Source organism: Trematomus bernacchii, unplaced genomic scaffold, assembly GCF_902827165.1.
Source record: "Trematomus bernacchii unplaced genomic scaffold, fTreBer1.1, whole genome shotgun sequence".
Classification (NCBI taxonomy): Eukaryota; Metazoa; Chordata; class Actinopteri; order Perciformes; family Nototheniidae; genus Trematomus; species Trematomus bernacchii.
Genome location: NW_022987582.1, coordinates 2,076,088 through 2,089,343, shown reverse-complemented (window position 1 = coordinate 2,089,343; position 13,256 = coordinate 2,076,088). Strand labels below are relative to the sequence as shown.

The 13,256-nt window shown below is 38.6% G+C and overlaps 3 protein-coding genes across 3 annotated transcripts; all 3 read right to left on the bottom strand.

Annotated features, from left to right (window-relative positions):
• Window positions 1-1,732: 1,732 nt before the first annotated feature.
• Window positions 1,733-3,005, bottom strand: LOC117480371 (serum amyloid P-component-like). Its single transcript, XM_034127668.1, has 4 exons — window positions 2,945-3,005; window positions 2,666-2,723; window positions 2,407-2,509; window positions 1,733-2,326 (listed from the first exon to the last, which is right to left on the bottom strand). The coding sequence occupies exons 2-4, from the start codon at window positions 2,721-2,723 to the stop codon at window positions 1,816-1,818; spliced, it is 672 nt and encodes a 223-aa protein (XP_033983559.1). The 5' UTR covers window positions 2,945-3,005; the 3' UTR covers window positions 1,733-1,815.
• Window positions 3,006-6,599: 3,594 nt separating this feature from the next.
• Window positions 6,600-7,872, bottom strand: LOC117480368 (serum amyloid P-component-like). The gene is made up of 4 exons (XM_034127665.1): window positions 7,812-7,872; window positions 7,533-7,590; window positions 7,274-7,376; window positions 6,600-7,193 (listed from the first exon to the last, which is right to left on the bottom strand). Exons 2-4 carry the CDS (start codon window positions 7,588-7,590, stop codon window positions 6,683-6,685), a joined length of 672 nt encoding a protein of 223 aa, XP_033983556.1. The 5' UTR covers window positions 7,812-7,872; the 3' UTR covers window positions 6,600-6,682.
• Window positions 7,873-10,356: 2,484 nt separating this feature from the next.
• On the bottom strand, window positions 10,357-11,630 carry LOC117480367 (serum amyloid P-component-like). Its single transcript, XM_034127664.1, has 4 exons — window positions 11,569-11,630; window positions 11,290-11,347; window positions 11,031-11,133; window positions 10,357-10,950 (listed from the first exon to the last, which is right to left on the bottom strand). The coding sequence occupies exons 2-4, from the start codon at window positions 11,345-11,347 to the stop codon at window positions 10,440-10,442; spliced, it is 672 nt and encodes a 223-aa protein (XP_033983555.1). The 5' UTR covers window positions 11,569-11,630; the 3' UTR covers window positions 10,357-10,439.
• Window positions 11,631-13,256: the final 1,626 nt, after the last annotated feature.

The window sequence follows — 13,256 nt, the reverse complement described above, 5'->3', positions numbered from 1 at the left end:
GGGAGAAGGGGAAATGTGATTTGTGAATATAGAAGAGAAGAAAAGAAACTACTTTTTGTTCATCAATGCACAGTTGAAGATTTAGGACTGAGTCTTTTGTTGTTTAAGCCAGCACCAAAGAAAGGAGAAGGGGGAGTTCCTGCAAATGTTCAGGATCCAGTACCGTTATCATGAAAATGAAATCAGACGCTCCTCATTACCTGCATGGACTGATATTTTGTACATGGTAATAACACTGGGTTAACCTGTGTTTTAAGGATCTGTTATTACTGGAACTGGATATTTGTTTTTTTTGCTAAATAACTTAAAGGTGGGGTAGGTAATTTTGGAGAAACCAGCTCGAGTGTGCTAGAATTTGAAAATACACAGCCGGAAAAAATCTGCCACTTCCTTACAGAGCCCCTCCTCCAACACACACGAACGCGCACATGCCCAATGAGGGCACGAGATAAGTTTGTGAACAGATGGAAGGCTGACAGGCAGGTAGGCCATCCAGTTATTTTAGCCGGGCCGGCTAAAATGATTGGTCGTGCTTTTTACAGTAATACGGCTTCCACAGATGACATTTTTTAATGGATTTTTTTTCAAAGCACTTCAGATATTCATTGCTATCGGGATGTTAAGAGCATTCCATGGAATATAACAAAAAGTGTATCTCGAGCCGGTTTCTCAAACTTACCTACCCCACCTTTAATGTCTGATAAGATGTATCTGACATACATGTATTGTTTATCAAAGATTTAGATTACTTTGTGGCCTGAGACATTTCAAGATGCAACCTCCACATTCCTGTTAAATTAAGTACAATTGTGGTAGCTCTTAGACACCATTATTTAACACCTTTACGTATTAAGGATAATGTTCTTGAAATCAATGTTTCATATGCTAAAAATGTAAGATATTGATTATTTCTAAAAGATCAGTTTAAAATTGTATTCAGTTGGAGTCAAAAGGCCAACAAAGAAAACACTCCGAAAATGTTTCTCACAGGAAATCCAGATTATGTTTTGTCACACCTGGGTTTTGACTTGACTGGCACTGTGTAATTGCTGGATGCAGTTATGTTCTACACCATGGCACAAGACGAACATGATCCTCCTTCCTAAAGGGCGGTGTACTCATTGTAGGCACTACAGGTTATTTGAATTCATGCAATATGAACCACAATTTCTGCCACCTTTCAGCTCTAAGAATTATATTTATTGACATAGTTGATTGCTGCAGGCTGAAATGATAAAAGTTGTGTATTGTATCTTTTAGATTGTATGTATACTGACAGAAGGATGTCTGAAACTTTATAGCGTGTATTGCCTTTGAAGGGGGGCTATTTGACAATTTTATACTTCATGTTTAGATTGTGCTATGATGGATGTATTAGCTCCATGATTCTGGGTTGTTGATCGCCCGTGCTTTTTCTACATGAATGTTTCACACGGCGTGCGAGCCAACGTTGCTGGTTGTTCTATAATGCTTCAATTACTATATTTTTACTGTGTATAAAAATGTGTATATGTACATAGGAGTCACAGAAATGCCTTCTCATGCAATATGTGCTGCCTGTCCCTCCTGCCATGTTTCAGTTATGTGGTGGTGATGTTTTCATGTCTGATTTTAAAGGATTAAACATATTTTCTAAATCTTGGTTTTGGTCCCTTTCTTCATTATCATACTACATGTTCATAGTTGCTTTTGAAAATAGTGTATGCAAAAAAGAGAAAAGAGCACTGCCATCATGCATACCTGAAGATACTTTAATCTTCTTGAGAGAATCAAACATTTGTTTTACTTGTGATTTATTCACAGTTATACACCATGTTACATAACTTCAGATGCCAGTTCCATCAAAACCTGCCCTTTGACTTGAAAGTCCAGGGCTTTCCAGTTGAACACATTGCCTGGGCTGAAGTGCTTATCTTCCATATAGCGTCTGATCTCACAGGTGGGGATGACAGTGTCCCACATGTGGAAGTCAGTAATCATACCTATGAATGATTGCTTTGCATCGAAGCCTCTGCCATAGGTGTCCTGCTCTTGGCCCAGGATGGCGATGGGAGCTCCAGTGATGGCCCCAGTTTGGAGAAATTTCTTGGTGGTCGCCTTGCCGTCCACCCACAGCTGGACCAACCCAGTGGTGGAGTGCCAGGTAGCACACATAGAGTGCCAGGTGTTGGCATCAAGTTTCAGTGACGTGAAGTCTGCGACCCCATCCCGAGCATGCATCCTGATGTCACTCTCTGCATTACTCTTGAAGATCACAAAGTCATTGTTGAAAGTGGGTGTAGCCAAGGAGAAGAGCCCATAGGTCCTAATAAGATCTGATTGATATCTGAAAAGATGTGTAGGCATTGAGAAAATCTTCAAACTTAACCACAAATAATGAAGCTTTCTGATTACAACACCAGTTACCTGAGACAGGTGGTCACAGAGTTGAATCTGGTTTTAGGTGTCATGAGTACTACACGATCAGTGTTGGTTTCCTTGGGAAAGACAAACACTTTACCTGAAAGATCTGCACAGGTGGAAAACAAAATTATTTTTAGGGAAGGAGAGCAAACAAAATATCATTAACTAAAATGTTTAGAAACAAAAGTATTAAAGCTATCGTATTCAAATGCTTCTCCATAAACAAACTTCTCCGCAATGCTGTCGGTCGAAGTTTACAAACCTTGGGGTGCTGCACAACATGTTCCAAAGATCACCATCAAAAGTATGAGTTTCTCCATCTGAGATTTCAACAAGTCAATGTTTTAGTATCAATGAAAATAATTAATCACCATTATCTGCGAGATCTAAGCAAGAACATTTAGACATATTTACCAACTAAAACAGGTTATTTTAAATTCTGACACCAAATCTAAGGATTAAATAGTTAATGACACATAAATAGTAAATTACCCAACTTGATTAATTAAATTAATTGAAAACTATAAGTAGTATTTTTTACCTTCTCGCTTGGCTGTGTACACTGCTTGTCCGTGACTACCCCGTTTCAGGATGTCTCTCCTGCTTTTATTCTTCAGACATGATGTTGAGCAATGTTTACTATGAAGGACTGTGGACTATTTCCTAACCACAAAGTAAATCAAACTGAAAGGACATACCAGGACACTTGCATATATTTTTTTCATTACAGGGCACCTTATGCTCACATGTGCAACCCTTTATAAGTATTTGTATTTAAACTTGTATATTTTCCACATGTGTATATATCTTTTATATTTTATAAACTAAACCTTAACTTTTTTTAATTGTTTCTATTTCTGAAATATTTTGGACTGTTTATTTCTTGTGTCTTAATTTCTCTTATTGCCTTGTGTTTTTTATGCTGCTGCAACGCAAACATTTCCCAAATTGGGATCAATAAAGTATCTATCTATCTATCTATCTATCTATCTATCTATCTATCTATCTATCTAAGTATACATATGCATGCATGCATTTTTGTTTGTTTGTGTGCCTTAACTATTTGACAGTGCCCCTGTAGAAGTAGGCTATCCAATAATTATCATTGAGTAGGCATACCTCCTTTGAACATCCATCTGCTTTATTGAGAGTTCTTGTCACGTTACACATCCTATTGCTCACATAAGTGCCCATTTTAATCTTTGCCCCTGGCTTTTTCGTAATCTTCACACAACTGGTTCAAACAACATTAAAGGTCAGTGTTCCTAAGCGAGCTATGATTCGACCCAATGATAGCATTTTTCTCCTGATTTTTTTTTGGACATATTTCTTAGCAATGTTTATTATGGAGTACTGTGGACTATTTCCCAACTATAAACTAAATCAAACAGCTTTGTATCAAGGGACATACTGGGACACTCGCATCATTTTTGCAGTAGTAAAGAAGGCCTTTTTTCATTACATGGCACCTTCTGCTCACATGATTCAACCCAATGATTGCATTTTTATTATAAATCATCATTCAAGTTTTTTTTTTTCATATATCTGTGTTTACCTTTATCCGTAGGTCTGTAGGGGTCGAAGTGCACAAATCAGCAAACACAAACCTGGACCATCACACGTACAGAAGGCAATGATAAATGTTTATTTATTGTCGTAGTTGTTTCGTAATGAAATCTTATCTCTGTTCCAGTTTTGGGGACGAAGGGGCTATGGATAATTCAGGCAACCTGTCTGGGAACGAAGATGTGATTTCACTCTCAGACATTGTCCCTGAGACCAACATCTGCTTTGTAAGTCTAAAAAATGGCATCATACTTGGTAATATAAGATTATTTCATGTTATTACTGTCTCACATGGTGTTCCTCAGGGGTCAGTATTGGGTCCACTCCTGTTTAACATCTACCTACTCCCCCTTGGCACTATCCTCCGTCATCACAATGTCCATTTCCACTGTTACGCCGATGATACACAGGTCTACATTTCCAGCAAACCCAACACTGCCCTCCCCCCAACCTCTCTCACCAACTGCCTCCAGGACATCAGGAACTGGATGAGCAGGAACTTCCTAAAGCTCAACGGCAGCAAAACCGAAGCCCTGCTGGTTGGCACCAAAACCACCCTCTCCAAAACCTCATCCTCCCCTGCCTCCAACCTCATCATTGATGGCTACTCCATCCCCTTCTCTGGCCCAGTTAAGAGCCTTGGTGTCATCCTGGACAGCTCCCTCTCATTTTCACCTCACATAAATAACATCACCCGGACTGCCTTCTTCCACATACGCAACATCTCCAGACTCCGCCCATCCCTTTCTCAATCAAACACTGAAATCCTGGTCAATGCCTTTGTCACCTCCCGCATCGACTACTGTAACGCCATCCTCTCAGGCATCCCCACCAAGCTCATCAACAAACTACAAATCATACAGAACTCTGCAGCCCGGATCATCACCGGCACCAAGGCCTCAGAACACATCACCCCCATCCTCATTCAACTCCACTGGCTCCCCGTTCAATCACGCATCAACTTCAAAAACCTACTGCTCACTTACAAAGCCCTACATAACCTGGCCCCCCCCCCTATCTGGCTGACCTTCTTCAGGAGTACACCCCGTCTTGCTCCCTCCGCTCCTCCTCTGCTGGTCTGCTAACCGTCCCAACCCCACGCCTCGTCACCATGGGTGCTCGGGCTTTTAGCTGCACTGCTCCCAGACTCTGGAAGTCCCTCCCCCCGCACATCCGACAGTCAGACACAATCACCATATTCAAATCCCAATTAAAAACCCACCTGTTCAAATCTGCCTACTCACTGTAGTCCTCCCTATTATATGTTTCATTTGTGTCCACTTGACTGTCTCCTCCATGATTTCCTCTTTGTGTTTTTATCATGTTTTGTTGCCTATTAGCGTTTTATTTATTTTTTAACAAATTGTACGGTGTCCTTGGGTGTCATGAAAGGCGCCTAAAAATAAAATGTATTATTATTATTATTATTATTATTATTATTATTATTTATAATTGTATCGTTCCTCGACGCTCCTCATTACCTGCATGGACTGATATTTTGTACATGGTAATAACACTGGGTTAACCTGTGTTTTAAGGATCTGTTATGACTGGAACTGGATATTTTTTTTTTTTTTGCGAAATAACTTGATTTCTGATAAGATGTATCTGACATACATGTATTGTTTATCAAAGATTTAGATTACTTTGTGGCCTGAGACATTTCAAGATGCAACCTCCACATTCCTGTTAAATTAAGTACAATTTTGGTAGCTCTTAGACACCATTATTTAACACCTTTACGTAGTAAGGATAATGTTCTTGAAATCAATGTTTCATATGCTAAAAATTTAAGATATTGATTATTTCTAAAAGATCAGTTTAAAATTGTATTCAGTTGGAGTCAAACGGCCAACAAAGAAAACACTCCGAAAATGTTTCTCACGGGAAATCCAGATTATGTTTTGTCACACCTGGGTTTTGACTTGACTGGCACTGTGTAATTGCTGGATGCAGTTATGTTCTACACCATGGCACAAGACGAACATGATCCTCCTTCCTAAAGGGCGGTGTACTCATTGTAGGCACTACAGGTTATTTGAATTCATGCAATATGAACCACAATTTCTGCCACCTTTCAGCTCTAAGAATTATATTTATTGACATAGTTGATTGCTGCAGGCTGAAATGATAAAAGTTGTGTATTGTATCTTTTAGATTGTATGTATACTGACAGAAGGATGTCTGAAACTTTATAGCGTGTATTGCCTTTGAAGGGGGGCTATTTGACAATTTTATACTTCATGTTTAGATTGTGCTATGATGGATGTATTAGCTCCATGATTCTGGGTTGTTGATCGCCCGTGCTTTTTCTACATGAATGTTTCACACGGCATGAGAGCCAACGTTGCTGTTGTTCTATAATGCTTCAATTACTATATTTTTACTGTGTATACAAATATGTATATATACATATGGAGTCACAGAAATGCCTTCTCATGCAATATGTGCTGCCTGTCCCTCCTGCCATGTTTCAGTTATGTGGTGGTGATGTTTTCATGTCTGATTTTAAAGGATTAAACATATTTTCTAAATCTTGGTTTTGGTCCCTTTCTTCATTATCATACTACATGTTCATAGTTGCTTTTGAAAATAGTGTATGCAAAAAAAGAGAAAAGAGCACTGCCATCATGCATACCTGAAGATACTTTAATCTTCTTGAGAGAATCAAACATTTGTTTTACTTGTGATTTATTCACAGTTATACACCATGTTACATAACTTCAGATGCCAGTTCCATCAAAACCTGCCCTTTGACTTGAAAGTCCAGGGCTTTCCAGTTGAACACATTGCCTGGGCTGAAGTGCTTATCTTCCATATAGCGTCTGATCTCACAGGTGGGGATGACAGTGTCCCACATGTGGAAGTCAGTAATCATACCTATGAATGATTGCTTTGCATTGAAGCCTCTGCCATAGGTGTCCTGCTCTTGGCCCAGGATGGCGATGGGAGCTCCAGTGATGGCCCCAGTTTGGAGAAATTTCTTGGTGGTCGCCTTGCCGTCCACCCACAGCTGAGCCAACCCAGTGGTGGAGTGCCAGGTAGCACACATAGAGTGCCAGGTGTTGGCATCAAGTTTCAGTGACGTGAAGTCTGCGACCCCATCCCGAGCATGCATCCTGATGTCACTCTCTGCATTACTCTTGAAGATCACAAAGTCATTGTTGAAAGTGGGTGTAGCCAAGGAGAAGAGCCCATAGGTCCTAATAAGATCTGATTGATATCTGAAAAGATGTGTAGGCATTGAGAAAATCTTCAAACTTAACCACAAATAATGAAGCTTTCTGATTACAACACCAGTTACCTGAGACAGGTGGTCACAGAGTTGAATCTGGTTTTAGGTGTCATGAGTACTACACGATCAGTGTTGGTTTCCTTGGGAAAGACAAACACTTTACCTGAAAGATCTGCACAGGTGGAAAACAAAATTATTTTTAGGGAAGGAGAGCAAACAAAATATCATTAACTAAAATGTTTAGAAACAAAAGTATTAAAGCTATCGTATTCAAATGCTTCTCCATAAACAAACTTCTCCGCAATGCTGTCGGTCGAAGTTTACAAACCTTGGGGTGCTGCACAACATGTTCCAAAGATCACCATCAAAAGTATGAGTTTCTCCATCTGAGATTTCAACAAGTCAATGTTTTAGTATCAATGAAAATAATTAATCACCATTATCTGCGAGATCTAAGCAAGAACATTTAGACATATTTACCAACTAAAACAGGTTATTTTAAACTCTGACACCAAATCTAAGGATTAAATAGTTAATGACACATAAATAGTAAATTACCCAACTTGATTAATTAAATTAATTGAAAACTATAAGTAGTATTTTTTACCTTCTCGCTTGGCTGTGTACACTGCTTGTCCGTGACTACCCCGTTTCAGGATGTCTCTCCTGCTTTTATTCTTCAGACATGATGTTGAGCAATGTTTACTATGAAGGACTGTGGACTATTTCCTAACCACAAAGTAAATCAAACTGAAAGGACATACCAGGACACTTGCATATATTTTTTTCATTACAGGGCACCTTATGCTCACATGTGCAACCCTTTATAAGTATTTGTATTTAAACTTGTATATTTTCCACATGTGTATATATCTTTTATATTTTATAAACTAAACCTTAACTTTTTTTAATTGTTTCTATTTCTGAAATATTTTGGACTGTTTATTTCTTGTGTCTTAATTTCTCTTATTGCCTTGTGTTTTTTATGCTGCTGCAACGCAAACATTTCCCAAATTGGGATCAATAAAGTATCTATCTATCTATCTATCTATCTATCTATCTATCTATCTATCTATCTATCTATCTATCTATCTATCTATCTATCTATCTATCTATCTATCTATCTATATATCTATCTATCTATCTATCTAAGTATACATATGCATGCATGCATTTTTGTTTGTTTGTGTGCCTTAACTATTTGACAGTGCCCCTGTAGAAGTAGGCTATCCAATAATTATCATTGAGTAGGCATACCTCCTTTGAACATCCATCTGCTTTATTGAGAGTTCTTGTCACACATCCTATTGCTCACATAAGTGCCCATTTTAATCTTTTCCCCTGGCTTTTTCGTAATCTTCACACAACTGGTTCAAACAACATTAAAGGTCAGTGTTCCTAAGCGAGCTATGATTCGACACAATGATAGCATTTTTCTCCTGATTTTGTTTTGGACATATTTCTTAGCAATGTTTATTATGGAGTACTGTGGACTATTTCCCAACTATAAACTAAATCAAACAGCTTTGTATCAAGGGACATACTGGGACACTCGCATCATTTTTGCAGTAGTAAAGAAGGCCTTTTTTCATTACAGGGCACCTTCTGCTCACATGATTCAACCCAATGATTGCATTTTTATTATAAATCATCATTCAAGTTTTTTTTTTTCATATATCTGTGTTTACCTTTATCCGTAGGTCTGTAGGGGTCGAAGTGCACAAATCAGCAAACACAAACCTGGACCATCACACGTACAGAAGGCAATGATAAATGTTTATTTATTGTCGTAGTTGTTTCGTAATGAAATCTTATCTCTGTTCCAGTTTTGGGGACGAAGGGGCTATGGATAATTCAGGCAACCTGTCTGGGAACGAAGATGTGATTTCACTCTCAGACATCGTCCCTGAGACCAACATCTGCTTTGTAAGTCTAAAAAATGGCATCATACTTGATAATATAAGATTATTTATAATTGTATCGTTCCTCGACGCTCCTCATTACCTGCATGGACTGATATTTTGTACATGGTAATAACACTGGGTTAACCTGTGTTTTAAGGATCTGTTATGACTGGAACTGGATATTTGTTTTTTTTTGCGAAATAACTTGATTTCTGATAAGATGTATCTGACATACATGTATTGTTTATCAAAGATTTAGATTACTTTGTGGCCTGAGACATTTCAAGATGCAACCTCCACATTCCTGTTAAATTAAGTACAATTGTGGTAGCTCTTAGACACCATTATTTAACACCTTTACGTATTAAGGATAATGTTCTTGAAATCAATCATGTTTCATATGCTAAAAATGTAAGATATTGATTATTTCTAAAAGATCAGTTTAAAATTGTATTCAGTTGGAGTCAAAAGGCCAACAAAGAAGACACTCCGAAAATGTTTCTCACAGGAAATCCAGATTATGTTTTGTCACACCTGGGTTTTGACTTGACTGGCACTGTGTTGCTGGATGCAGTTATGTTCTACACCATGGCACAAGACGAACATGATCCTCCTTCCTAAAGGGCGGTGTACTCATTGTAGACACTACAGGTTATTTGAATTCATGCAATATGAACCACAATTTCTGCCACCTTTCAGCTCTAAGAATTATATTTATTGACATAGTTGATTGCTGCAGGCTGAAATGATAAAAGTTGTGTATTGTATCTTTTAGATTGTATGTATACTGACAGAAGGATGTCTGAAACTTTATAGCGTGTATTGCCTTTGAAGGGGGGCTATTTGACAATTTTATACTTCATGTTTAGATTGTGCTATGATGGATGTATTAGCTCCATGATTCTGGGTTGTTGATCGCCCGTGCTTTTTCTACATGAATGTTTCACACGGCGTGCGAGCCAACGTTGCTGGTTGTTCTATAATGCTTCAATTACTATATTTTTACTGTGTATAAAAATGTGTATATGTACATAGGAGTCACAGAAATGCCTTCTCATGCAATATGTGCTGCCTGTCCCTCCTGCCATGTTTCAGTTATGTGGTGGTGATGTTTTCATGTCTGATTTTAAAGGATTAAACATATTTTCTAAATCTTGGTTTTGGTCCCTTTCTTCATTATCATACTACATGTTCATAGTTGCTTTTGAAAATAGTGTATGCAAAAAAAGAGAAAAGAGCACTGCCATCATGCATACCTGAAGATACTTTAATCTTCTTGAGAGAATCAAACATTTGTTTTACTTGTGATTTATTCACAGTTATACACCATGTTACATAACTTCAGATGCCAGTTCCATCAAAACCTGCCCTTTGACTTGAAAGTCCAGGGCTTTCCAGTTGAACACATTGCCTGGGCTGAAGTGCTTATCTTCCATATAGCGTCTGATCTCACAGGTGGGGGTGACAGTGTCCCACATGTGGAAGTCAGTAATCATACCTATGAATGATTGCTTTGCATCGAAGCCTCCGCCATAGGTGTCCTGCTCTTGGCCCAGGATGGCGATGGGAGCTCCAATGATGGCCCCAGTTTGGAGAAATTTCTTGGTGGTCGCCTTGCCGTCCACCCACAGCTGGACCAACCCAGTGGTGGAGTGCCAGGTAGCACACATAGAGTGCCAGGTGTTGGCATCAAGTTTCAGTGACGTGAAGTCTGCGACCCCATCCCGAGCATGCATCCTGATGTCACTCTCTGCATTACTCTTGAAGATCACAAAGTCATTGTTGAAAGTGGGTGTAGCCAAGGAGAAGAGCCCATAGGTCCTAATAAGATCTGATTGATATCTGAAAAGATGTGTAGGCATTGAGAAAATCTTCAAACTTAACCACAAATAATGAAGCTTTCTGATTACAACACCAGTTACCTGAGACAGGTGGTCACAGAGTTGAATCTGGTTTTAGGTGTCATGAGTACTACACGATCAGTGTTGGTTTCCTTGGGAAAGACAAACACTTTACCTGAAAGATCTGCACAGGTGGAAAACAAAATTATTTTTAGGGAAGGAGAGCAAACAAAATATCATTAACTAAAATGTTTAGAAACAAAAGTATTAAAGCTATCGTATTCAAATGCTTCTCCATAAACAAACTTCTCCGCAATGCTGTCGGTCGAAGTTTACAAACCTTGGGGTGCTGCACAACATGTTCCAAAGATCACCATCAAAAGTATGAGTTTCTCCATCTGAGATTTCAACAAGTCAATGTTTTAGTATCAATGAAAATAATGAATCACCATTATCTGCGAGATCTAAGCAAGAACATTTAGACATATTTACCAACTAAAACAGGTTATTTTAAATTCTGACACCAAATCTAAGGATTAAATAGTTAATGACACATAAATAGTAAATTACCCAACTTGATTAATTAAATTAATTGAAAACTATAAGTAATATTTTTTACCTTCTCGCTTGGCTGTGTACACTGCTTGTCCGTGACTACCCCGTTTCAGGATGTCTCTCCTGCTTTTATTCTTCAGACATGATGTTGAGCAATGTTTACTATGAAGGACTGTGGACTATTTCCTAACCACAAAGTAAATCAAACTGAAAGGACATACCAGGACACTTGCATATATTTTTTTCATTACAGGGCACCTTATGCTCACATGTTTTTATTTTATTTAACCTTTATTTAACCAGATAAAAAACATTGAGATAAAATCTCATTTTCAATGCTGACCTGGCCAAGAAGGCAGCAACGTTACACATAACACATAACACAAACATATAAAATACAGAGAACATAAAGAAAACAAAAGACGAAAAAGCAGTCACTACATTGTGCACATTAGGACAATAAAAAAGTACACTACTTGTTACTGCAAGAGCAGCTGGTGGTGAGGACTTCAGACAACTTCAATTTAAAACATGAAATAGAGACAAGTGCCCTCAGTTTAAGGCGTGATTGAAGGTCATTCCAAGACCAAGGACCATAATAAGAAAGACTCCTTTTTCCAGCCTCAGTCCGTACAGTAGGTACCTGGAACCGTATCCAGGCACTGGATCTGAGTTTGTAAGAGTCACAAACTGGAGCAAATCTGACACATATGTAGAGTGGAAGCTTTCCTAAAATGGCTTTATACATTAATAAAAACCAGTGCTGCATCCTACGCATAGTAAGTGAGGACCATCCAGTTAGGCTATACAATGTGCAATGATGAGTCCTATAGGGTGCATTTGATATATAACGCAGTGCAGCATGGTAAAGTGGGTCAAGTTTGGCCAAAACAGTGGGACAGGCAAATCTATAAATGGTATCACCGTAGTCCAGCTGGGACAGGAATAAGCCAGAGACCAACCTTTTACGGGATGAAATTGAAAAACAACATTTAAATCTGAAAAGGAAGCCAAGAGTGAATTTCAATTTCTTTGTTAAAACTTCAATATGGTGTTTAAAGTTCAGATTACTGTCCAACCAAAAGCCCAGATATTTGTAGGTATCAACAAATTCAACAGAAACGCCATCAAGGGTGTCAATGGAGAGGCAAGAGGAGGACGCTGACTTGGGAGCAAAAAGCATTGCTTTGGTTTTCTTACTGTTCAATAGCAGTTTAGAATCAAGAAGCGCATGCTGCAGCGTGATAAAATCTGATTTTAAATTGGAAACGGCCATATCCAGAGAAGGAGCACACGAGTATACAATAGTGTCATCAGCATACATATGATAGGTAGAAAATTGCATCTGATTACAAATAGTGTTTACATATAATGAAAAGAGCAAGGGCCCCAAGATAGAGCCCTGTGGAACTCCCTTCTCCAAGGTGACAGGGTCAGAGACAGTACTACCCAACCTGACGCATTGATTGCGGTCGGTTAGATAACTCTGAAACCAGCAAATGGCATTGTGACCGAAACGAGACACCAACATAACATTAGACATAATGTGGTGATCTACAGTGTCAAATGCTTTGGCTAGGTCAATAAACAATGCAACACAAACTGATTTCTTATCCAAAGCAGCCTTAATATCGTCTAAGACTTTCAGACTGGCAGTCACAGTACTGTGCTTTGATCTGAATCCAGATTGCATAGGGTTAAGGATGTTGTGTGAATTTAAAAAAAGTTTTAGCTGAGTAGAAACAAGGGACT